The sequence below is a fragment of the Pleurodeles waltl genome, chromosome 5 (assembly GCF_031143425.1).
Source record: "Pleurodeles waltl isolate 20211129_DDA chromosome 5, aPleWal1.hap1.20221129, whole genome shotgun sequence".
NCBI classification, from domain to species: Eukaryota; Metazoa; Chordata; class Amphibia; order Caudata; family Salamandridae; genus Pleurodeles; species Pleurodeles waltl.
Window position 1 is genome coordinate 576,538,903 of NC_090444.1, and position 24,872 is coordinate 576,563,774.

General features: G+C 48.1%; 1 protein-coding gene across 2 annotated transcripts in view; it reads right to left on the reverse strand.

The window, feature by feature from the left end:
* XPO1 (exportin 1) overlaps nt 1-24,872 on the reverse strand; it is a 717,353-nt gene that overhangs the window by 130,233 nt on the left and 562,248 nt on the right. For both annotated transcript variants that reach the window (XM_069234402.1, XM_069234401.1), the window contains exon 17: nt 8,743-8,877. In XM_069234402.1, coding sequence (XP_069090503.1) covers nt 8,743-8,877 — 135 coding nt within the window. The remainder of the gene's footprint in view (nt 1-8,742; nt 8,878-24,872) is intronic.

The window sequence follows — 24,872 nt, forward strand, 5'->3', positions numbered from 1 at the left end:
CAAAGTCTTCCGATGATCGGTGTCGATGTACTTAACTATCCCGATACCGAACGGAACAATACCGACGCTTTCTTCCGAGATTCTGACTAACTTTCCGAACCGAAACACGGAGCGAAAAGGAATACGTCCGAACCAGACAGCGGAAAAAAACAATCTAAGATGGAGTCGACGCCCATGCGCAATGGAGCCGAAGAGGGAGGAGTCCTTCGGTCCCGTGACCAAAAAAGACTTCTTCGAAGAAAAACAACTTGTAATACTCCGAGCCCAACACCAGGCAGCGGACTGTGCAAAACATGTGTATCTGCAGCAACATATGCCATCGAACATATATTTTCTTAGTTATTTTTAGAACCACAAGTTCAAGATTTGAAGTAAATACATAAAATGCAAGATATTCCACACAGCTAAGTTAGGAACTTTGAATTAGAGCAATAACATACAGGTTTTGTTAAAACGGCAATAAGCTATTTTAAAAGTGGACACCGTGGGGGAGGTAAGTAAAGGTTAGATTGTGAGGTAAGTAAGACACTTACAAGTCTCAGGTCCTGGGCATAGGCAGCCCACCATTGGGGGTTCAAGGCAACCCCAAAGTTACCACACCAGCAGCTCAGGGCATGTCAGTTGCAGAGTTCAAAGAGGTGCCCAAAACACATAGGCGCCTATGGAGAACAGGGGTGCTCTGGTTCCAGTCTGCTAGCAGGTAAGCATCCGCGTCCTCGGGGGGCAGACCAGGGGGGTTTTGTAGAGCACTAGGGGGACACAAGTACGCACACAAACGACACCCTCAGCAGCACAGGGGCGGCAGGGTGCAGTGTGCAAAGCAGGCATGGGGTTTTGAATAGGTTTCAATGGAGGGACCTGGGGGTCACTCTAGTGGTGCAGGCAGGCACAGGGGGGGCTTTTCTGGCCAGCCACAACCTGGGCTAGGTAGAGGGTCCCCTGGGGGTCACTCCTGCACTGAGGTTCGGTTTCTTCAGGTCCTGGGAATGTGGGTGCAGTGCTTGGTCCAGGCGTCAAGTCCCTTGTTACAGGCAGTTGCGGTCAGAGGGAGCCTCTGGAATCTCTGCAGGCGTCGCTGTTGGAGTCCAGGGGGGTCATCTCAGGCTATTCACGGGGTCACAGTCGCAAGGAGTCTTCCCTGTGGTGTTAGTTCTCTGGATCTCGAACCAGGGGTGTCGGGTGCAGAGTGTGAAGTCTCACGCTTCCAGCAGGAAGAGTGAGGTCTTTGAATTTGTAGAAAAGTTGCAAGTTTGTTGCTTGTTGTTGAGCAGGGCTGCTGCTCACGAGAGTTTCTTGGTCCTGGGATTTAGGGCAGTCCTCTGAGGCTTCAGAGGTTGCTGGGTCCCTGTTGGATGAGTCACTGATTGCAGGTTTTCGAGTCAAGAGACGGGCCGGTAGGACTGGGGCCAAAGCAGTTGTCTTCAGTCGTCTCTGCAGGCTTGTAGGCCAGCAGTCCTTCGTTCAGGTTGCAGGAATCTGATTTCCTGGGTTCTAGGGTGCCCCTAAATACTAAATTTAAGGGGGTGTTTAGGTCTGGAGGGTGGCTACACCCTCTTTGTGCCTCATCCCCGAGGGGAGGGGGGGCACATCCCTAATCCTATTGGGGGAATCCTCCAAAACCAAGATGGAGGATTTCTAAAGGCAGGGGTCACCTCAGCTCAGGGCACCTTAGGGGCTGTCCTGACTGGTAGGTGACGCCTTGTTTTTCTCATCTCCTCTGGACTTGCTGCCAAAAGTGGGGGCTGTGTCTAGAGGGGAGGGCATCTCCACTAGCTGGAATGCCCTAGGGTGCTGCAACAAAAGGCATGAGTCTTTGAGGCTCACCACCAGGTGGTCCAGTTCCTGCAGGGGGAGGTGCAAAGCACCTCCACCCAGTGCAGGCTTTGTTTCTGTCCTCAGCACGAAGGCTCTCACCCCAGGGGGGCAGAAACTCATCTCAGTGGCAGGCTGGCTCTGACCAGTCAGTGCTGCACTGAAGGATTGGGTAAATTACAGGGGGCATCTTCTAAGATGCCCTCTGTGTGCATTTGGTAATACATCCAACGCTGGCATCAGTGTGGGTTTATTATTCTGAGAAGTTTGATACTACACTAATAGGGGATACCTGGAATAAGGTTTAAGTACCTACCACACACCAGACCAGCTTCCTACACTGGTGGTGCAGCGGTGGGATAAGCACTTGCAATTGTCTTACCACTCTGTCACTTGATGCTTTCCATAGGAAAGACCACGTACTAGTTAGGGGTACACACTACCTACTATCAGGGAAGCGATCTCTTGGATTTGGGTAAGCTAGGGGTGTAGGCATAGCCTTTGCTCCAAACTTCTTTTGGGAGACAGTAGTAAGGGATTGTACACAACTCTAGCTAGCTGACATGTCTTCAGCAGAGCACACATCTCGGGCCATGGATTCTCCCTATGAGAACCTGACTTTCTAAGAGCTAAGGGAAGATGTGTGCTGAGAGAAAGCTTATGACTGGGAGAAATCCCAACAAGACTATGCTTCTAGGCCTACTCCTCCAGGATGAGCAGGAACATGTGGCAGCCTGGGGAGGAGGAAGATAAAGTAGACTGACAACACACCGCAATCCCCCTGCCCCCCTCTCGTGCAGGTCAGAGAAACTCTAGGTACACCGAAAGTCCTGTAAGTAGCATTGTAAGCGGTGTAAAGAGGGGAGAGGGTGTCGAAGGGTAGAAATCGATCCACCTCTGCCCACTGTCACATCTCCTAGGTATTGGAGGAGACCCACTGTTCATCCCCAGGGCAAGTTTCCCAAAATTGTCCCCCCTACAAGGTGGAGGATGTTATTTACAAGTGGTTCACTGCTCTGGAGAGGGCCTGTAAAGTACAAAGGGTCCCTCAGACAGTGGGCTGCTATCCTTTGTTCTCTTTCTCTGACAAAGGGAGAGATAGACTCCTCACCGTCAGAGAGGAATATGCTAACTACACAGTTTTGAAATCTGCACTCTTAGATGGATTTGGTCTCACCACTGAACAAGATAGGATTAAGTTCAGGGAGACCAGAAAAGAGGCCTCTCAGGATTGGGTTGATTTTGTGGACTGCTCTGTTAAAGCATTGGATGGCTGGTTACATGGCAGCAAAGTCTGTTATCAGGGGCTGTACAATCTGATTTTGAGAGAGCATATTTTAAATAACTGTCTGATTTGTTGCACCAGTACTTAGTTGGCTCAGATCTGACCTCTCCCCAAGAACTGGGGAAGGAAGGCAGACAAATGGGTCAGAAATAGGGTGAGCATAAAAGCTCACACAGGGGGCAACAGCAAAAATAAGGATACAGGTAAGTATCAGTACATGGGGTGGGGCAAGGGGAGGTGGAGGTTAGAGAAACAAAAAGATTCCTCCTCAGGCCCTGGGTGTGGGTAAAAGTCCTTTTTTTACTCCCTCTAAAAACAAGAAACCTTGCTGTTACATATGTAGGCAAACAGGCCCCAGGGCAGGTGAGAACACACCCTAAAAATAGCACCAAACCTGCTACCACTACTACTACCCTCACTACCACTAGAAACCCTAGCACCCCTAGTAGTAGCAACAGTGGCAGCAGTAATCAACCAAAACGTGTAGTTGGGTTCACCTTTAGGTCTGTAGGGGGAACTGAGGTAGGTATAGAAACCCCCAAGTCAGCGTTTGTCTCTCAAGGTAGCACTGGCGTTGCCACCCTAGCTGCTTGCCCCCTTAACAAGAATAAGTACAAGCAGCACATCCTGGTAAATTGTGTTGAGACTGAGGCCTACAGGGACACAGGTGCAAGTGTTGCCATAGTAACTGAAAAGTTAGTGTCACCTGAATAACACCTACCTGCTCACAAATACCAGGTCACTGATGTGAATAACTTGACTCCGTGCCTCCCCTTAGCTGTGGTAGACTTTTGCTGGGGTGGAGTTACTGGCCCTAAACAGGTGGTAGTCTCCTCTAACCTACCTGTTGAGTGCCTCCTAGGTAATGACCTGGAGATCTCAGATCGGGCTGAAGTAGAGTTCCTTGACTATGTAGAGCATTCCCAAGCATTTGCTCACTTTAACCTAAAAAAAAGGCTAAATGGCAAAGTAGGGAAGGGGGCCTGGAGTCTGGAATTATGGCAGAGGACACTTCTAAAAACACAGACAGGAAGGATATAAAATTACCGCCTGTCCACCGTCCCACTGAGAATCCCACTGTGGAGAAAACCACCCCCAGGGTGGTACCTGTACCACAGGAGCCAAAAGCTACCACAGCTGAGCTCCCGGGGCAAATCCCTCTGGAAGGAGCCTAAGATATAACAGCAAACCTGCCCTATCTTAGAAAACTTGATTAAGCCCTCCTGCCCTTCCAAGGAAACTTTGGGGCCACAACACTGCTCTACCCCTGACAACTTAGGACAGCAAGCCTGTCCTCCTTTAGAGAATTTAGGACAACCACCCTGTCCTGCTCTACCCCTGTTAGAACAGAAACCCTATCCTGCTCTAAAACGCTTAAGAAGTAAACCCTGTAGTGTGTTAGCTGCAGGCAGACACAGACTGGTGAACCCTGCACTAAAAGGCTAGATAAAAAGTAGGGGGCATCTCTAAGATGGGCTGAGGGTGCATTTTACAATACATCCAACACTGGCATCAGTGTAGGCATATAGTGCTGAGAGGTTTGATACCAAACTACCCAGTCTTCAGTGAAGACATCATGGAGCTGTGGAGTTCGTAATGACAAACTGCCAGCCCATGTACTTAATATGGCGACACTGCACTTACAATGTCTAAGAATGGACATAGACACTGTATTGGCATATCGCTCATGAAACTATCCCCTCACCAGTGGTATAGTGTAGCCTGCCTTATGGCAGTCAAGATGCTAGAGGGGTGAGGTACCCCCTGAAAGGAGTACCATGTTGACTATCTTTCTTCCCACAGCGCACACAATCTGCAATGGCAGTGTGCATGTGTTTGGCGAGGGGTCCCTAGGGTGGCACAATACATGCTGCAGCCCTAAAATATCCTCCCTGGTCACAGAGCCCTTGGTACCACTGGTATCATTTACAAGGGACTTAGCTGTGTGCCAGAGGGTGGCCAAATGTGGAAACAATAGTACAGTTTAGGGAAAGAACACTGGTTCTGGGGCCTGGTTAGCAGGATCCCAACACACTTAGTCAAGTTAGCATTGACATCAGGCAAAAAGTGCCTGTGTGTTTTTTTTTGGGGGGGGGGGGGGGGGGGGGGGGGGGAGGAGGAGAGGATGTAACCGTGGCAAGAGGAGAGGGAGGCTGGATTTGAGTCGTTCCGTGTTTCAACAGAGAACTACACATCGACGGATGGCGTTCAGATTCATATGAGCACATTCATCGTAGACCTTGGAGTCATGTCAGACATCTGTTTGAGACAGCCCCTCAAAGGTTTATACCTTGCTGTCTTTTGGGATGACATTTTACATTGCACACAGGAAAAATTCAAGGAAACAAGTCTCTTCAGAGTGACGAACAAAAAAGGAGGCATTACAGAGCCAAATCTGAAGGCATGGAAGGATATTAACCAACATCAATGTGTATGGGTGGCAGTCATGGTTCAATGTCACTTCCAGAGGGGTAGAGTTTATGCAGTCTCTCACTGTGCCACCTATCAGAGCACAGGAGCATTGCTTTTGTGTTTTCGGGATTCAGTCTGGCACCTGTTGATATTGACAAATGTAAGGAAATGCCTCCTTGGCATGGTTGCCCCCTGACTTTTTGCCTTTGCTGATGCTATGTTTACAATTGAAAGTGTGCTGAGGCCTGCTAACCAGGCCCCAGCACCAGTGTTCTTTCCCTAACCTGTACTTTTGTATCCACAATTGGCAGACCCTGGCACCCAGATAAGTCCCTTGTAACTGGTACTTCTAGTACCAAGGGCCCTGATGCCAAGGAAGGTCTCTAAGGGCTGCAGCATGTCTTATGCCACCCTGGAGACCTCTCACTCAGCACAGACACCCTGCTTGCCAGCTTGTGTGTGCTAGTGAGGACAAAACGAGTAAGTCGACATGGCACTCCCCTCAGGGTGCCATGCCAGCCTCTCACTGCCTATGCAGTATAGGTAAGACACCCCTCTAGCAGGCCTTACAGCCCTAAGGCAGGGTGCACTATACCATAGGTGAGGGTACCAGTGCATGAGCATGGTACCCCTACAGTGTCTAAACAAAGCCTTAGACATTGTAAGTGCAGGGTAGCCATAAGAGTATATGGTCTGGGAGTTTGTCAAACACGAACTCCACAGCACCATAATGGCTACACTGAAAACTGGGAAGTTTGGTATCAAACTTCTCAGCACAATAAATGCACACTGATGCCAGTGTACATTTTATTGTCAAATACACCCCAGAGGGCACCTTAGAGGTGCCCCCTGAAACTTAACCGACTATCTGTGTAGGCTGACTAGTTTTAGCAGCCTGCCACAAACCGAGACATGTTGCTGGCCCCATGGGGAGAGTGCCTTTGTCACTCTGAGGCCAGTAACAAAGCCTGCACTGGGTGGAGATGCTAACACCTCCCCCAGGCAGGAATTGTCACACCTGGCGGTGAGCCTCAAAGGCTCACCTCCTTTGTGCCAACCCAGCAGGACACTCCAGCTAGTGGAGTTGCCCGCCCCCTCCGGCCAAGCCCCACTTTTGGCGGCAAGGCCGGAGAAAATAATGAGAAAAACAAGGAGGAGTCACTGGCCAGTCAGGACAGCCCCTAAGGTGTCCTGAGCTGAAGTGACTCTAACTTTTAGAAATCCTCCATCTTGCAGATGGAGGATTCCCCCAATAGGGTTAGGATCGTGACCCCCTCCCCTTGGGAGGAGGCACAAAGAGGGTGTACCCACCCTCAGGGCTAGTAGCCATTGGCTACTAACCCCCCAGACCTAAACACGCCCTTAAATTTAGTATTTAAGGGCTACCCTGAACCCTAGAAAATTAGATTCCTGCAACAAGAAGAAGGACTGCCCAGCTGAAAACCCCTGCAGCGGAAGACCAGAAGACGACAACTGCCTTGGCTCCAGAAACTCACCGGCCTGTCTCCTGCCTTCCAAAGATCCTGCTCCAGCGACGCCTTCCAAAGGGACCAGCGACCTCGACATCCTCTGAGGACTGCCCCTGCTTCGAAAAGACAAGAAACTCCCGAGGACAGCGGACCTGCTCCAAGAAAAGCTGCGACTCTGTTTCCAGCAGCTTTAAAGAACCCTGCAAGCTCCCCGCAAGAAGCGTGAGACTTGCAACACTGCACCCGGCGACCCCGACTCGGCTGGTGGCGATCCAACACCTCAGGAGGGACCCCAGGACTACTCTGATACTGTGAGTACCAAAACCTGTCCCCCCTGAGCCCCCACAGCGCCGCCTGCAGAGGGAATCCCGAGGCTTCCCCTGACCGCGACTCTTTGAACCTAAAGTCCCGACGCCTGGGAGAGACCCTGCACCCGCAGCCCCCAGGACCTGACTTTCACTGGAGAAGTGACCCCCAGGAGTCCCTCTCCCTTGCCCAAGTGGAGGTTTCCCCGAGGAATCCCCCCCTTGCCTGCCTGAAGCGCTGAAGAGATCCCGAGATCTCTCATAGACTAACATTGCGAACCCGACGTTTGTTTCTACACTGCACCCGGCCGCCCCCGCGCCGCTGAGGGTGAAATTTCTGTGTGGACTTGTGTCCCCCCCGGTGCCCTACAAAACCCCCCTGGTCTGCCCTCCGAAGACGCGGGTACTTACCTGCAAGCAGACCGGAACCGGGGCACCCCCTTCTCTCCATTCTAGCCTATGCGTTTTGGGCACCACTTTTAACTCTGCACCTGACCGGCCCTGAGCTGCTGGTGTGGTGACTTTGGGGTTGCTCTGAACCCCCAACGGTGGGCTACCTTGGACCACGAACTAAGCCCTGTAAGTGTCTTACTTACCTGGTTAACCTAACAAATACTTACCTCCCCTAGGAACTGTGAAAATTGCACTAAGTGTCCACTTTTAAAACAGCTATTTGTGAATAACTCGAAAAGTATACATGCAATTTTGATGATTTGAAGTTCCTAAAGTACTTACCTGCAATACCTTTCGAATGAGATATTACATGTAAAATTTGAACCTGTGGTTCTTAAAATAAACTAAGAAAAGATATTTTTCTATACAAAAACCTATTGGCTGGATTTGTCTCTGAGTGTGTGTACCTCATTTATTGTCTATGTGTATGTACAACAAATGCTTAACACTACTCCGTGGATAAGCCTACTGCTCGACCACACTACCACAAAATAGAGCATTAGTATTATCTCTTTTTGCCACTATCTTACCTCTAAGGGGAACCCTTGGACTCTGTGCATGCTATTCCTTACTTTGAAATAGCACATACAGAGCCAACTTCCTACAACAAATTAAAGAATATGCGGTTAGAAGTATCCTTCAGAAAGGTATTGATGCAATGTAGCAGAGTCTGCTCCCCCAGGTCAAATCACATATCAGGAGAGGTTGGGGGATGTTCATCCTTGCCTGAATGCATCTCTCCAAGTGCATGGTTTAAATTTTGTCTCCTCTTTATCAGTAATGGATGCTGATGAGGTGGCATTAAAGGAAGCACTAACCATGCCTCCAGAAAGTAGAAGATGCTTCAGAAAAAATCCTCAAATTGTGAGAGCCAGTTACAGAATCACCATAATTAAGACGTGCTCTGCTATATTCAAATCAAACTCTTAATATTTAACAGCAGTTCCTGTTACTTCTTAGCAGTAATTAAATAAATAAATAAAAATATATAAAGCAGAATTCTTACCTTGGTTGCTTGCTGAATAATACTGTCCCACACTTGATTGGGTAGTAGCATATATTTTTCAATCAAATGTTCTTGCACAGTTTGGTCTGTCTGCGCACCGATCATGTATCCAACAGCTTCGTAAAACGTGTGTACCTAATGAGCAAAAACAAGAGTCTGCTTTATTGGGGTGCTTTACTTTGACAATTCACTATACCAAGTGATCACATCTCACCAATGCATTAAAAAAGTTAAAAATACCTTAGGTAAATTTGGTTCCGAATCTGTAGATTCATTAACCGTAAAGGTCCGTGCAAAGAATAGTTTACCTGTAACTCCCAGTCTCTCGTAGGGGAAGTTCCATTATAGTCATAAGCACTGAACAGTCCCACTCACGTGTCAGGACCCCAGAGTACTTCTTCATAATATATCCTCTTAAGTGGAGATATTGGCCTTTCTTGCAGAAAGGCCTGCATAATCCCTTGCAAGAGAAAATTATGCAGCCTATAGGGATAGGCTACAATGATCTCAACTCCATCTTTATTTTTTTTTTAAAAAGTGACAAAGATATTACATCTATGTATAATTTGATGTTTTAGTAAAATCGCATAAATGCCTTTCAAAAACACTTTTGGATTAACAGAATAAGCAACCTAGGACAGTGTAGCCCCACAGAATGCCATTATATGAGTCAAGATAGAGTTTGTGTCTTAGAAGCAAGAGACCACCAGTATTCCATCATGTTGAGCAGGTGAGATTGCTTCAGTTGTTTTTTGAGGCGATGTGTGTGATGACAAGAGACTACGGATTAACTTTGTCGAATCCACCAGGGAGGGTTGCTTATGACTATTACTGAAATGCCCCTACGAGAGAATGAAAATGTCACTTACCCAGTGTACATCTGTTCGTGGCATTAGTCGCTGCAGATTCACATGTTGAGCACAGTCCGCTGCCTGGTGTTGGGCTCGGAGTATTACAAGTTGTTTTTCTTCGAAGAAGTCTTTTTTGGTCACGGGACCGAAGGACTCCTCCCTCTTCGGCTCCATTGCGCATGGGCGTCGACTCCATCTTAGATTGTTTTCCCCGCAGAGGGTGAGGCTGGAGTTGTTTGCTATAAATAGTGCCCATGCAATGGAGTGAATACGTATGTACATAAAAAGTTTATAATAATTATTTACAAATGTACAAATGTTTAAGATTCAAGATTTACTTCTAAACGGCTACAGGCTTCCCGGGGAGGCGGGAGGGCACATGTGAATCTGCAGCGACTAATGCCACGAACAGATGTACACTGGGTAAGTGACATTTTCAGTTCGATGGCATATGTTGCTGCAGATACACATGTTGAGCATAGACTATAAAGCAGTTACCTCCCCTAAAAGCGGTGGTTTAGCCTGTAGGAGTTGAAGTAGTTTGGAATAATGTTCTTAGTACAGCTTGGCCCACTGTAGCTTGTTGTGCATTTAGTACATCTACACAGTAGTGTTTAGTAAATGTATGAGGCGTAGACCAGGTTGCAGCCTTACATAATTAGCTCATAGGAATGTTTCCTAGAAAGGCCATTGTAGCACCTTTCTTTCTGGTTGAGTGTGCCTTTGGTGTAATAGGCAATTCTCTCTTGGCTTTAAGATAGCATGTTTGAATACATCTGACTATCCATCTAGCAATGCCTTGTTTAGAGATTGGATTTCCTATGTGTGGTTTTTGAAAAGCTATGAACAGTTGTTTTGTTTTCCTGATTAGCTTTGTTCTGTCAATGTAGTACATTAGTGCTCTTTTGATGTCTAATGTATGTAGTGCCCTTTCAGCCACGGAATCTGGCTGTGGGAAGAACACTGGTAATTCTACTGTTTGATTTAAATGGAATGGTGAGATTACTTTTGGTAGAAATGTTGGATTTGTTCTTAGAACTATTTTATTTTTGTGTATTTAAATAAATGGTTCTTGTATGGTAAATGCCTGTATTTCACTTACTCTTCTGAGGGATGTGATTGCAATGAGAAATGCAACTTTCCACGTTAAATATTGCATTTCACAGGAATGCATGGGTTCAAAAGGTGGACCCATGAGTCTTGTTAAGACGATGTTAAGGTTCCATGAAGGAACTGGTGGTGTTCTTGGTGGTATAATTCTTTTTAGCCCTTCCATGAATGCTTTAATAACTGGTATTCTAAATAGAGACGATGAATGAGTAGTTTGTAGGTAAGCAGATATTGCTGCGAGGTGTATTTTTATAGATGAAAAAGCGAGGTTTGCTTTTTGCAAATGTAGTAAGTATCCCACTATGTCCTTTGTAGAGGCATGCAATGGTTGGATTTGATTGGTATGGCAGTAGCAAACAAATCTTTTCCACTTAGATGCATAGCAGTGTCTAGTGGAAGCTTTTCTAGCTTGTTTTATGACCTCCATACATTCTTGTGTGAGGTCTAAGTGTCCGAATTCTAGGATTTCAGGAGCCAAATTGCTAGATTCAATGATGCTGGGTTTGGATGCCTGATCTGTTGTTTGTGTTGTGTTAACAGATCTGGTCTGTTGGGTAGTTTGACAAGCGGTACTAGTGAAAGGTCTAGTAGAGTTGTATACCAAGGTTGTCTTGCCCATGTGGGTGCTATCAGTATGAGTTTGAGTTGGTTTTGACTCAATTTGTTTACTAGATATGGAAGGAGAGGGAGAGGGGGAAAAGCGTATGCAAATATCCCTGACCAACTCATCCATAGAGCATTGCCTTGTGATTCGCGGTGTGGGTACCTGGATGCAAAGTTTTGGCATTTTGCGTTTTCTTTTGTTGCGAACAAATCTATCTGGGGTGTTCCCCAAATTTGAAAGTAAGTGTTCAGAACTTGGGGGTGAATTTCCCATTCGTGGACTTGTTGGTGATCTCGCGAAAGGTTGTCTGCTAGTTGGTTTTGGATCCCTGGAATAAATTGTGCTATTAGGCGAATGTGGTTGTGAATCGCCCACTGCCATATTTTTTGTGTTAGGAGACACAATTGTGTTGAGTGTGTTCCTCCTTGTTTGTTTAAATAATACATTGTTGTCATGTTGTCTGTTTTGACAAGAATGTATTTGTGTGTTATTATGGGTTGAAAGGCTTTTAACGCTAGAAATACTGCTAAGAGTTCTAGGTAATTTATATGAAATTTTGTTTGGTGTACGTCCCATTGTCCTTGAATGCTGTGGTGATTGAGGTGTGCTCCCCACCCTGTCATGGAAGCATCTGTTATAACGTATTGAGGCACTGGGTCCTGAAATGTCCGCCCTTTGTTTAAATTGTTGCTGTTCCACCATAGAAGCGAGAGGTATGTTTGGCGGTCTACCAACACCAGATCTAGAAGTTGACCCTGTGCTTGTGACCATTGTGATGCTAGGCACTGTTGTAAGGGTTGCATGTGTAGTCTTGCGTTTGGGACAATGGCTATGCATGATGACATCATGCCTAGAAGTTTTAGCACAAATTTTGCTTGTATATTTTGGTTTGGAAACATAGCACTTATTACCTTGTGGAATGCTTGAACTCTTTGTGGACTTGGAGTGGCAATTCCTTTTGATGTGTTGATGGTTGCCCCTAGATATTGTTGTGTCTGACACGGTTCGAGGTGTGACTTTGTATAGTTGATGGAGAAACCCAGTTTGTGAAGGGTTTGTATGACATATGTGGTGTTGTTTGTGCACTTTCTTACTGTGTTGGTCTTGATTAGCCAATCGTCTAGGTAAGGAAACACATGTATTTGTTGTCTCCTGATATGTGCTGCTACTACTGCTAGACATTTTGTGAATACTCTTGGTGCAGTTGTTATTCCGAATGGCAACACCTTGAATTGGTAATGTATTCCTTTGAATACGAACCTTAGGTACTTTCTGTGAGAAGGATGTATCGGTATATGAAAGTAGGCATCTTTTAGGTCTAATGTGGTCATGTAATCTTGCTGTTTGAGCAGTGGAATGATGTCTTGTAGTGTGACCATGTGAAAGTGGTCCGATATGATGTAGGTATTTAGTGTCCTGAGATCTAATATTGGTCTTAATGTTTTGTCTTTTTTTGGAATTAGAAAGTACAGGGAGTAAACTCCTGTGTTTTTTTGTTGTACTGGTACTAACTCTATTGCATCCTTTTGCAGTAGTGCTTGAACTTCTAGTCCTAAAAGTTCTAAATGTTGTGGTGACATTTTGCGTGTTTTTGGAGGGATGTTTGGTGGGAATTTGTGGAATTCTATGCAATAGCCATGTTGGATTATTGCTAGTACCCAATTGTCTGTTGTAATCTGCTGCCAAGATTGGTAGAATTGGCTTAGTCTTCCCCCCACTGGTGTTGAGTGAAGGGGTTGTGTGACTTGAAAGTCACTGTTTAGGTGGAGGTGTTTTTGGAGTCTGGAAACTTCCCCTACTCCTTGGGAATTGACCCCCTCTATATCCCCTGAAACCTCCCCTTTGGAATGAACCCCGATATGGTGTGGTTCTTGTTTGTTGGCTGGTGGTGTCTGTGGGTTGGCCACGAAACCCCCCTCTAAATTGAGTTTTTCTAAAAGAGCCTCTGCTCTGCGGGGAGTAGAGTGCGCCCATGGCTTTGGCCGTGTCTGTGTCCTTTTTAAGTTTTTCAATGGCTGTGTCCACTTCAGGGCCAAAAAGTTCTTTTTCATTGAAGGGCATATTAAGGACAGCCTGCTGGATTTCAGGTTTGAACCCTGAAGTGCGGAGCCAAGCGTGTCTCCTTATGGTGACAGCAGTGTTGACTGTTCTTGCTGCAGTATCGGCTGCGTCCATTGAAGAGCGGATTTGATTGTTTGAGATCGTTTGTCCCTCTTCAACTATTTGCTGCGCCCTTTTTTGGTATTCCTGGGGAAGATGGTCTATGAGAAGTTGCATCTCATCCCAGTGTGCGCGGTCATATCGGGCTAGCAGCGCTTGAGAATTTGCGATGCGCCATTGGTTGGCTGCCTGTGATGCGACTCTTTTTCCTGCCGCATCAAATTTTCGGCTTTCTTTGTCCGGAGGTGGGGCGTCGCCAGATGTATGGGAATTTGCTCTTTTGCGAGCTGCCCCTACTACTACGGAGTCAGGTGGTAACTGCGAAGTAATAAACACTGGGTCTGTGGGTGGTGGTTTGTATTTCTTATCCACCCTTGGGGTGATGGCTCTTGATTTTACGGGCTCTTCAAAAATTTGTCTTGCGTGCCGTAACATCCCTGGTAGCATTGGGAGACATTGATATTGGCTATGTGTAGCCGAGAGGGTGTTAAATAAAAAATCATCCTCTATAGGATCGGAATGCAGTTGGACATTGTGGAATTCTGCTGCCCTAGCCACCAGTTGCGAGTATGAGGTACTGTCCTCTGGCGGTGACGGCTTTGTGGGGTATGAATCGGGATCATTGTCCGGCACTGGGGTGTCGTATAGGTCCCAAGCGTCTTGATCCTGATTATCTTGACTTATAGTAGTTTGCGCTGGTGAGTGCATTTGTGGCGGTGTTTGTGCCCGCGATGCCTGTTGTGGTGGAGAGGGCGGAGGCGTGACTTTTTTAACCACTTTGGCTTGTGGTTGTGCGTCATCCTTGAGAAATCCGATCCTTCTTTTTCTCATTATTGGGGGAAGGGTTGATATCTTCCCTGTGTCTTGTTGGATGTACAGTCTCTTTTGTGTGTAGTCTGATTCTACACTTTGGAGCTCTTGTCCAAATCTGTGCATCTGGCCACTTATTCCTCTGTGTAGGAAGGAGGTGTGGAACTTTTCGGCGCCGAGAGTGAATCTTTTTTCGGCTTCGGTACCGACTGAATTTTTGTGGCTTTCGGCAGTGTGTCTCGGTGCCGATGTTTTTCGGTGCCGGCATCTTGTTTTTGCTTCTCGGAGCCGCTATCTCGGCTCCGAGGTTGCTCCATGGCGGTCCCTCGACCGGAGTCGGGTGTCTTCGCTATGGGCGTGCCCTTTTTCGGCGCCTACGACGGCTCGCCGGTTTTATGGGTCGAGCCATGGCCTGTTGGCAGTGGCGTCCCCTGGGCTTTTGTTTTTTCGATGGTTTTTATTTTCGACGTCTTACTCACTGTTTGTTGTTGTTGTTCGACGTCGGAGTCTCCGGATTCTGAGTCCGGAACCGAGAATGTTTCCTCTTCGTCGTCGAAACGTTGTTTTGTCGGCGTGGACGCCATTTGTAGATGCCTGGCTCTTCGGTCCCGGAGTGTTTTTCTGGACCGGAAGGCTCGACAGGCCTCACAGGTATCCTCCTTGTGCTCGGGGGACAAGCACAAGTTACAGACCAAGTGCTGATCTGTATAAGGATACTTACTGTGACATTTTGGGCAGAAACGGAACGGGGTCCGTTCCATCGGCTTCGATGTCGCACGCGGTCGGGCCGACCAGGCCCCGATGGGGGATCGAAGCTACCCCAAAGTCTTCCGATGATCGGTGTCGATGTACCTAACTATCCCGATACCGAACGGAACAATACCGACGCTTTCTTCCGAGATTCTGACTAACTTTCCGAACCGAAACACGGAGCGAAAAGGAATACGTCCGAACCCGACAGCGGAAAAAAACAATCTAAGATGGAGTCGACGCCCATGCGCAATGGAGCCGAAGAGGGAGGAGTCCTTCGGTCCTGTGACCAAAAAAGACTTCTTAGAAGAAAAACAACTTGTAATACTCCGAGCCCAACACCAGGCAGCGGACTGTGCTCAACATGTGTATCTGCAGCAACATATGCCATCGAACCTGGAGTTACAAGAAAGAAACTATTACTTCTCTCGTAGGGGATTTCCATTTATAGTCATAAGCACTGAATGGAAAAGCAAGCTCATCCCTGCCTGAGGTAGTGGAGTGGACAAGAAACAATGCCCTTTCAAGAAAACAGATTCCTAAGGGAGGCCTGTTCAACTTGAGTATTTGCTTTGGCATCTCAACTCAAGCAGTAGTGCTTGGTGAATGGGTGGGTAGATCTCCAGGTGGCTGCTTTGCAAATCTCTGGGATAGGGATGCATAGTTATATATATATTTTTTTTAACAAAGCAGTTGTAGCTGCTTTACCCCGAGTGGAAAAGTGTGCTTTAGGCTTAGCTGGTAGTGTTTTTTTGTCAGCCTTTTGATAACGTAAATGGATGCAATAAACAATCCAAAGAGGTGGATTGTTTAAAGAGATGGACTGTTAAGAGGCCAAACATGTATGGGCCAGACCATAGTTGATAAACAGCTGGTTCGATCTACGAATTTTGTCAAAGTAGAATTTTAAAACTCTTCTTACATCCAGGGAATGGAGAAATCTTTCCACTGGAGTAAAGGGATTCTAGAAAAGGGTTGGAAGAGATATGGTCTGATGAACGTTAAAATCTGAAAATAAACCTTGGTAATACATTTCTCATAACCACTTTGTTGGAGTGGAAGACTGCATGTATATGGTTTGTGAGATCAGAGAGTCTGGACTTATCTGACCCTGCAAGCAAATGTTATAGCTACAAGGAAAGCTGCTTTTAAGGAGAGTTGTTGCATGGATGCTTTGTGAATAGATTCAAAAGGATCATACATTAGACAAGAGTATAATATTAAGCTCCCAGGGAGGTGAGGGACGCCTAATGGGAGGAAACCCCTTTTTCAAGCCTTCTGGAAAATACTTGATGACTGGGATTTTGAAAAAAAGTTTGTGAAGGACATTTTCTGTGGGCACTAAGTGCTGCCAGGTGAACCTTTATAGAGGAAAAACTGCAAGACAGATTTTGCCAGATGGAGCAAGTAAGGCAGTATGACTGTCTCCTGGCAAGAAGTGGGTTTCACATTCTTGGAGAAACACCAAATGCACTATCTCTTCCACTTGAAGGAATATGAAGAACGGATGGCAAGCCGCTTAGTCTCTTTCAGGAAGCCCATGCATTCCATTGGCAAATTCAAGGGTCCATTCTGTAATATCTCAGGAGTCGTGCTGACAAATTCAAGGAGAAGAGATTGAAGTGTAGTATCTGTCCTTGGAACTCAATCAGGAGATCTGTCCTGCATGGCAGCCGCGGCATGGAAAGGAGGACCTGTGAAGGAGGTCTGTGAACAACCATTGACCTGGCTACTCTGGAGCTATTAGGATCATCTTGGCTCTTCAGCAGGACAGCTTCATGAGAACTGCTGGTATTAGGGCAATCAGTGGAAAACCCTAAAGAAATTGGCTGGATCAGTCAATTCACAGGGCATTCCCCAGCGTGTCTGGTTGGTAATACCAGAAGGTGAAGCTTTGCCATCTTTTGGTTTCTGTGGTGGCGAACAGGTTGATGGAAGGTGTGCCCCTCAGATGAACTAAGTTGTAAATGACGTAGTTGTGCAAAACCCACTCATTGTTTCTTGCAGAATCCTGTTGAGTCAGCAAGTGCATTCTGCAAACCTATAGGATACGTAGCAATGATAGTTAGATTCCTGGCTATGAGCCATTTCCATATTGTCTGGGCTTAGTGCGAAAGTGGACCTCGTTCCTCCCAGCTTATTGAGATACTACATGGAAGTCTTATTGTCTGCTTGTAAAAGCAGGGAGTTGGTTTGAAGGATGGATGAAACGCTTTTAGCGCTAAATAGACTGCGCATAGTTCCAGAAGGTTGAAGTGGTATATTGACTCACTGACCACGTGCCCTGGATCTGGCGGGTGTCCATGTGAGGCCCATAGCCTAGATGTGAGGAATTCATCACTATTGTTTGTGAAGGAACCGCCTGAAGAAATGGCATTCTCCCAAAGCAGGTTCTTTGAGAAGCACTACTGTAGGAAAGTCTTTCTGGCATGCTCACCCCCACTTTTTACCTGTATCAGTGAGTTTAGACTTTTCGCTGTGATCATGGTAACCAGGACCCCTAGTGATTGTGCTCTCCTCTAAATTTGGTTGCTCTGGTACCCTTCACACCTCACAATTGGCATACTGGTGTACCCCTGAAAGTCTCAAGTATATGGTACTTGGATACCGAGGCACCAGGGGACCCCCACGGGTTCCAGCCTGTATTATGCCACCCATAGGAGGACATGCAAACTGTCTGCAGGCCTACCAATTGCAGCCTGCATGAAGAGGAGCATGCACCCTTTCATCACTGGTCACTGCACCAGGTCACTGTAAATCACCCCTATGGTAGGCTTAGTCAGCCCAAATAGCGGGGTGCAAGTTACTGTGTGTGAGGGCTCCCTGGCTGACGCATGACTACCTGTGGTCCAGCTACATAATGGTAACTCCGAATCTAGGCAGATTTGGTATCAAACATGTCGGAATCATACCCCAGTACTAATTAAATTACCGGTGGCCTTATTCCCACCACTCTGGAGGTTCCTTAAAGGACCCCCCCCCCCCCCCCCCCAAAGTATTGGTCCTACCAGTCTTCCAAGGTTCTGCAAGCTGCCCACAATGCCACCGCCCCTTAGACAGGTTTCTGACCTCCTGCTGCTGGACCAGCTCAAACAAGGGAAGGCAGAACAAAGGATTTTATGTGGGAGAGGTGATGCAACACACCCCCTTCCTTGGAGGTAGGCATTACTTGGTTGGGGGTGTAGTCTCCCAACTTCACAGGTTTGCTTAGAAGGGCACATTTGGTGCCTTCCTTGGATAATCCGGTTTGCACCAGTCCTGGGGACCCAGGTCCCCACTCTGGCGCGAAAGCACACTAAGAAAAGGAGTGACCACTCCCTTATCCATCACATCCCAAGGGGTGCTCCCCAGAGCTCCTCCTGGGGGCCACTTGATTCTGCCATCTTGAAAACAAGATGTGCAGAGGCCCCAAGGAGCATCTGGTTGGTCAGGACAGGTAACTAACATCAGTGTCCCCCTCTGATAGGTGGTCACCCTGCAGGATGACGAAGGCCCCTGTAAGGGCTATTTAGGGACTCCCTTGCGGTTGGGTCTCCCTGATGCGGCATGCAGGACTTCTCTGCATCGACCTTGTAGGAAGCTGGCTCTATATACTATGTCAAAATTAGATGTGTGCACAGAGTCCAGGGGTTCCCGAGAGACTTAAGAGGCTAAAGCAGATAATACTAATGCTCAGTTCTGTGGTAGTGTGATCAAGCAGTTAGGCTTATCAGAGGGTAATGCAAAGCATTTGTTGTACATAGGCAGGCAATAAAGGAATCACACACTCAAATGACTAACTCCAGACCAATGGTTTTTATATAGCAAAAATATATTTTGTTACTTTATTTCTAGGACCAAAAGGATCTTGTTGCAGATAAGTACATAATCAAGTAAGTATTATTATCAAATATATGTCTCATCAGCACTTTGTTTAGATTTGGCAAAGAAAACTGTTTTCAGGCAAGTAACACTTGGGCAGAACAAAGGATTTCCTGTGGGAGAGGGAGGTAACACCCTCTCCCTTGGAAATGGGCGTTAAACGGCTTGGGTGGGGTAGCCAGCCTGTAAGGAAATGCCTCCTTGGCATGGTTACCCCCTGACTTTTTGCCTTTGCTGATGCTATGTTTTGATTTGAAAGTGTGCTGAGGCCTGCTAACCAGGCCCCAGCACCAGTGTTCTTTCCATAACCTGTACTTTTGTTTTCACAATTGGCACACCCTGGCATCCAGGTAAGTCCCTTGTAACTGGTACCCCTGGTACCAAGGGCCCTGATGCCAGGGAAGGTCTCTAAGGGCTGCAGCATATCTTATGCCACCCTGGGGGCCACTCACACAGCACAGACACACTGCTTGCCAGCTTGTGTGTGCTGGTGAGGACAAAACGAGTAAGTCGACATGGCACTCCCCTCAGGGTGCCATGCCAACCTCACACTGCCTATGCAGTATAGATAAGTCACCCCTCTAGCAGGCCTTACAGCCCTAAGGCAGGGTGCACTATACCATATGTGAGGACACCAGTGCATGAGCACTGTGCCCCTACAGTGTCTAAGCAAAACCTTAGACATTGTAAGTGCAGGGTAGCCATAAGAGTATATGGTCTGGGAGTCTGTCAAACATGAACTCCACAGCACCATAATGGCTACACTGAAAACTGGGAAGTTTGGTATCAAACTTCTCAGCACAATAAATGCACACTGATGCCAGTGTACATTTTATTGTAAAATACACCCCAGAGGGCACCTTAGAGGTGCCCCCTGAAACCTTAACCAACTACCCGTGTAGGCGGACTGGTTTTAGCAGCCTGCCACACTCGAGACATGTTGCTGGCCACATGGGGAGAGTGCCTTTGTCACTGTGGCCAGTAACAAAGCCTGCACTGGGTGGAGATGCTATCACCTCCCCCAGGCAGGAGCTGTAACACCTGGCGGTGAGCCTCAAAGGCTCACCCCCTTTGTTCCAGCACCACAGGGCACTCCAGCTAGTGGAGTTGCCCGCCCCCTCCGGCCACGGCCCCACTTTTGGCAGCAAGGCCGGAGGAAATAATGAGAAAAACAAGGAGGAGTCACTGGCCAGTCAGGACAGCCCCTAAGGTGTCCTGAGCTGAAGTGACTCACTTTTAGAAATCCTCCATCTTGCAGATGGGGGATTCGCCCAATAGGGATAGGAATGTGACCCCCCTCCCCTTGGGAGGAGGCACAAAGAGGGTGTACCCACCCTCAGGGCTAGTAGCCATTGGCTACTAACCCCCCAGACCTAAACACGCCCTTAAATTTAGTATTTAAGGGCTCCCCTGAACCTAAGAATTTAGATTCCTGCAACCTAAGAAGAGGACTGCTGAGCTGAAAAACCCTGCAGAGAAGACGGAGACACCAACTGCTTTGGCCCCAGCTCTACCGGCCTGTCTCCCCCCTTCGGAAGAAAACTGCTCCAGCGACGCTTTCCCCAGGACCAGCGACCTCTGAATCCTCAGAGGACTGCCCTGCTCTAAAAGGACCAAGAAACTCCAGAGAACAGCGGCCCTGTTCACCCAAGACTGCAACTTTGTTTCCAAAGGAGCAACTTAAAGGCATTAGCGTTTCCCGCCAGAAGCGTGAGACTTGCAACCCTGCACCCGGCAACCCCGACTCGACTGGTGGAGAAACAACACTTCAGGGAGGACCCTCCGGCGACTCCGAGACTGAGTAACCAAAGTTATCCCCCCTGAGCCCCCACAGCGATGCCTGCAGAGGGAATCCCGAGGCTCCCCCTGACCGCGACTGCCTGACTCTGAAATCCCAACGCCTGGAAAAGACCCTGCACCCGCAGCCCCCAGGACCTGAAGGATCGGAACTCCAGTGCAGGAGTGACCCCCAGGAGGCCCTCTCCCTTGCCCAGGTGGTGGCTACTCCGAGGAGCCCCCCCCCCCCCTGCCTGCACCGCTGAAGAGACCCCATGGTCTCTCATTGAAATCTATTGGAAACCTGATGCTTGTTTACACACTGCACCCGGCCGCCCCTGCGCTGCTGAGGGTGTACTTTTTGTGTGGACTTGTGTCCCCCCCCGGTGCTCTACAAAACCCCCCTGGTCTGCCCTCCGAAGACGCGGGTACTTACCTGCTGGCAGACTGGAACCGGGGCACCCCCTTCTCCATTGAAGCCTATGTGTTTTGGGCACCACTTTGAACTCTGCACCTGACCAGCCCTGAGCTGCTGGTGTGGTAACTTTGGGGTTGCTCTGAACCCCCAACAGTGGGCTACTTTGGACCCCAAACTGAACCCCGTAGGTGGTTTACTTACCTGCAAAAACTAACATTACTTTACCTCTCCCAGGAACTGTTGAAAATTGCACTGTGTCCACTTTTGAAATAGCTGTAAGGAAATGCCTCCTTGGCATGGTTGCCCCCTGACTTTTTGCCTTTGCTGATGCTATGTTTACAATTGAAAGTGTGCGGAGGCCTGCTAACCAGGCCCCAGCACCAGTGTTCTTTCCCTAACCTGTACTTTTGTATCCACAATTGGCAGACCCTGGCATCCAGATAAGTCCCTTGTAACTGGTACTTCTAGTACCAAGGGCCCTGATGCCAAGGAAGGTCTCTAAGGGCTGCAGCATGTCTTATGCCACCCTGGAGACCTCTCACTCAGCACAGACACACTGCTTGCCAGCTTGTGTGTGCTAGTGAGAACAAAACGAGTAAGTCGACATGGCACTCCCCTCAGGGTGCCATGCCAGCCTCTCACTGCCTATGCAAGTATAGGTCAGTCACCCCTCTAGCAGGCCTTACAGCCCTAAGGCAGGGTGCACTATACCATAGGTGAGGGTACCAGTGCATGAGCATGGTACCCCTACAGTGTCTAAACAAAACCTTAGACATTGTAAGTGCAGGGTAGCCATAAGAGTATATGGTCTGGGAGTTTGTCAAACACGAACTCCACAGCACCATAATGGCTACACTGAAAACTGGGAAGTTTGGTATCAAACTTCTCAGCACAATAAATGCACACTGATGCCAGTGTACATTTTATTGCAAAATACACCCCAGAGGGCATCTTAGAGGTGCCCCCTGAAACTTAACCGACTGTCTGTGTAGGCTGACTAGTTCCAGCAGCCTGCGACACTAGAAACATGTTGCTGGCCCCATGGGGAGAGTGCCTTTGTCACTCGGAGGCCAGTAACAAAGCCTGCACTGGGTGGAGATGCTAACACCTCCCCCAGGCAGGAGCTGTAACACCTGGCGGTGAGCCTCAAAGGCTCACCCCTTTGTCACAGCACCGCAGGACACTCCAGCTAGTGGAGTTGCCCGCCCCCTCCGGCCCCGGCCCCCACTTTTGGCGGCAAGGCCGGAGAAAATAATGAGAATAACAAGGAGGAGTCACTGGCCAGTCAGGACAGCCCCTAAGGTGTCCTGAGCTGAGGTGACTAACTTTTAGAAATCCTCCATCTTGCAGATGGAGGATTCCCCCAATAGGGTTAGGATTGTGACCCCCTCCCCTTGGGAGGAGGCACAAAGAGGGTGTACCCACCCTCAGGGCTAGTAGCCATTGGCTACTAACCCCCCAGACCTAAACACGCCCTTAAATTTAGTATTTAAGGGCTACCCTGAACCCTAGAAAATTAGATTCCTGCAACAAGAAGAAGGACTGCCCAGCTGAAAACCCCTGCAGCGGAAGACCAGAAGACAACTGCCTTGGCTCCAGAAACTCACCGGCCTGTCTCCTGCCTTCCAAAGATCCTGCTCCAGCGACGCCTTCCGAAGGGACCAGCGACCTCGACATCCTCTGAGGACTGCCCCTGCTTCGAAAAGACAAGAAACTCCCGAGGACAGCGGACCTGCTCCAAGAAAAGCTGCAACTTTGTTTCCAGCAGCTTTAAAGAACCCTGCAAGCTCCCCGCAAGAAGCGTGAGACTTGCAACACTGCACCCGGCGACCCCGACTCGGCTGGTGGCGATCCAACACCTCAGGAGGGACCCCAGGACTACTCTGATACTGTGAGTACCAAAACCTGTCCCCCCTGAGCCCCCACAGCGCCGCCTGCAGAGGGAATCCCGAGGCTTCCCCTGACCGCGACTCTTTGAACCTAAAGTCCCGACGCCTGGGAGAGACCCTGCACCCGCAGCCCCCAGGACCTGAAGGACCGGACTTTCACTGGAGAAGTGACCCCCAGGAGTCCCTCTCCCTTGCCCAAGTGGAGGTTTCCCCGAGGAATCCCCCCCTTGCCTGCCTGCAGCGCTGAAGAGATCCCGAGATCTCTCATAGACTAACATTGGGAACCCGACGCTTGTTTCTACACTGCACCCGGCCGCCCCCGCGCTGCTGAGGGTGAAATTTCTGTGTGGACTTGTGTCCCCCCCGGTGCCCTACAAAACCCCCCTGGTCTGCCCTCCGAAGACGCGGGTACTTACCTGCAAGCAGACCGGAACCGGGGCACCCCCTTCTCTCCATTCTAGCCTATGTGTTTTGGGCACCACTTTGAACTCTGCACCTGACCGGCCCTGAGCTGCTGGTGTGGTGACTTTGGGGTTGCTCTGAACCCCCAACGGTGGGCTACCTTGGACCAAGAACTGAACCCTGTAAGTGTCCTACTTACCTGGTAAAACTAACAAAAACTTACCTCCCCCAGGAACTGTGAAAATTGCACTAAGTGTCCACTTTTAAAACAGCTATTTGTCAATAACTTGAAAAGTATACATGCAATTTTGATGATTTGAAGTTCCTAAAGTACTTACCTGCAATACCTTTCGAATGAGATATTACATGTAGAATTTGAACCTGTGGTTCTTAAAATAAACTAAGAAAAGATATTTTTCTATATAAAAACCTATTGGCTGGATTTGTCTCTGAGTGTGTGTACCTCATTTATTGTCTTGTGTATGTACAACAAATGCTTAACACTACTCCTTGGATAAGCCTACTGCTCGACCACACTACCACAAAATAGAGCATTAGTATTATCTATTTTTACCACTATTTTACCTCTAAGGGGAACCCTTGGACTCTGTGCATGCTATTCCTTACTTTGAAATAGCACATACAGAGCCAACTTCCTACACTGTCTCAAAGTGAGAGATAGTGTGCGCAGAGTCCAAGGGTTCCCCTTAGAGGTTGACAGTGGCAAAATTAAATTATACTAATGCTCTACTTGTGGTAGTGTGGTCAAGCAGTAGGCTTATCAGAGGGTAGTGTTAAGCATTTGTTGTACACACACAGGCAATAAATGAGAACACACACAGACTGAACTCGAGGCCAATAGGTTTTTATATAGAAAAATATTTTCTTAATTTAAGAACCACAAGATTCAGAATTCAAGTAAGTACATAAATTGTAAGTTACTTGGCATAGGTAAATAAGGAACTTTGAATTAAAACATTAAGGTACACAGTTTTGCAAAAAGCTATTTTAAAAGTGGACAGTGCAAAAATCAACAGTTCCTGGGGGAGGGAAGTATTGGTTAGTGTTTCGGGTAAGTAAAGCATTTACAAGTTCAGTCTCCGAGGTATAGGAAGCCCACCGTTAGTGGTTCAAGTCAACCCCAAACACCCAGCACAAGCAACACATGGCCGGTCAGGTGCCGAGGTCAAAATAGGGCCCAAATAGCATAGGTGCCTATGGAGTTCAGGGGTACCCCGGTTTCAGTCTGCTAGCAGGTAAGTAGCTGCATCCTCGAAAAGCAGGCCGGGTTCTTTTTTGCAGAGCACTGCGGAGGGGTCACAAACAGGCACACAAAATACACCATCAGCGGCACAGGGGTGGCCGGGTGCAGTGGGTAAAGTAGGTGTTGGATTTTAGGTTGAAATCAATGGAGAGAACCGGGGGTCATGGGCGATGCAGGTAGGGTACAGGGGCGCTTCTCGGGCCAGCCACCAACTGGGCAAGGATGAGGGCCGCCT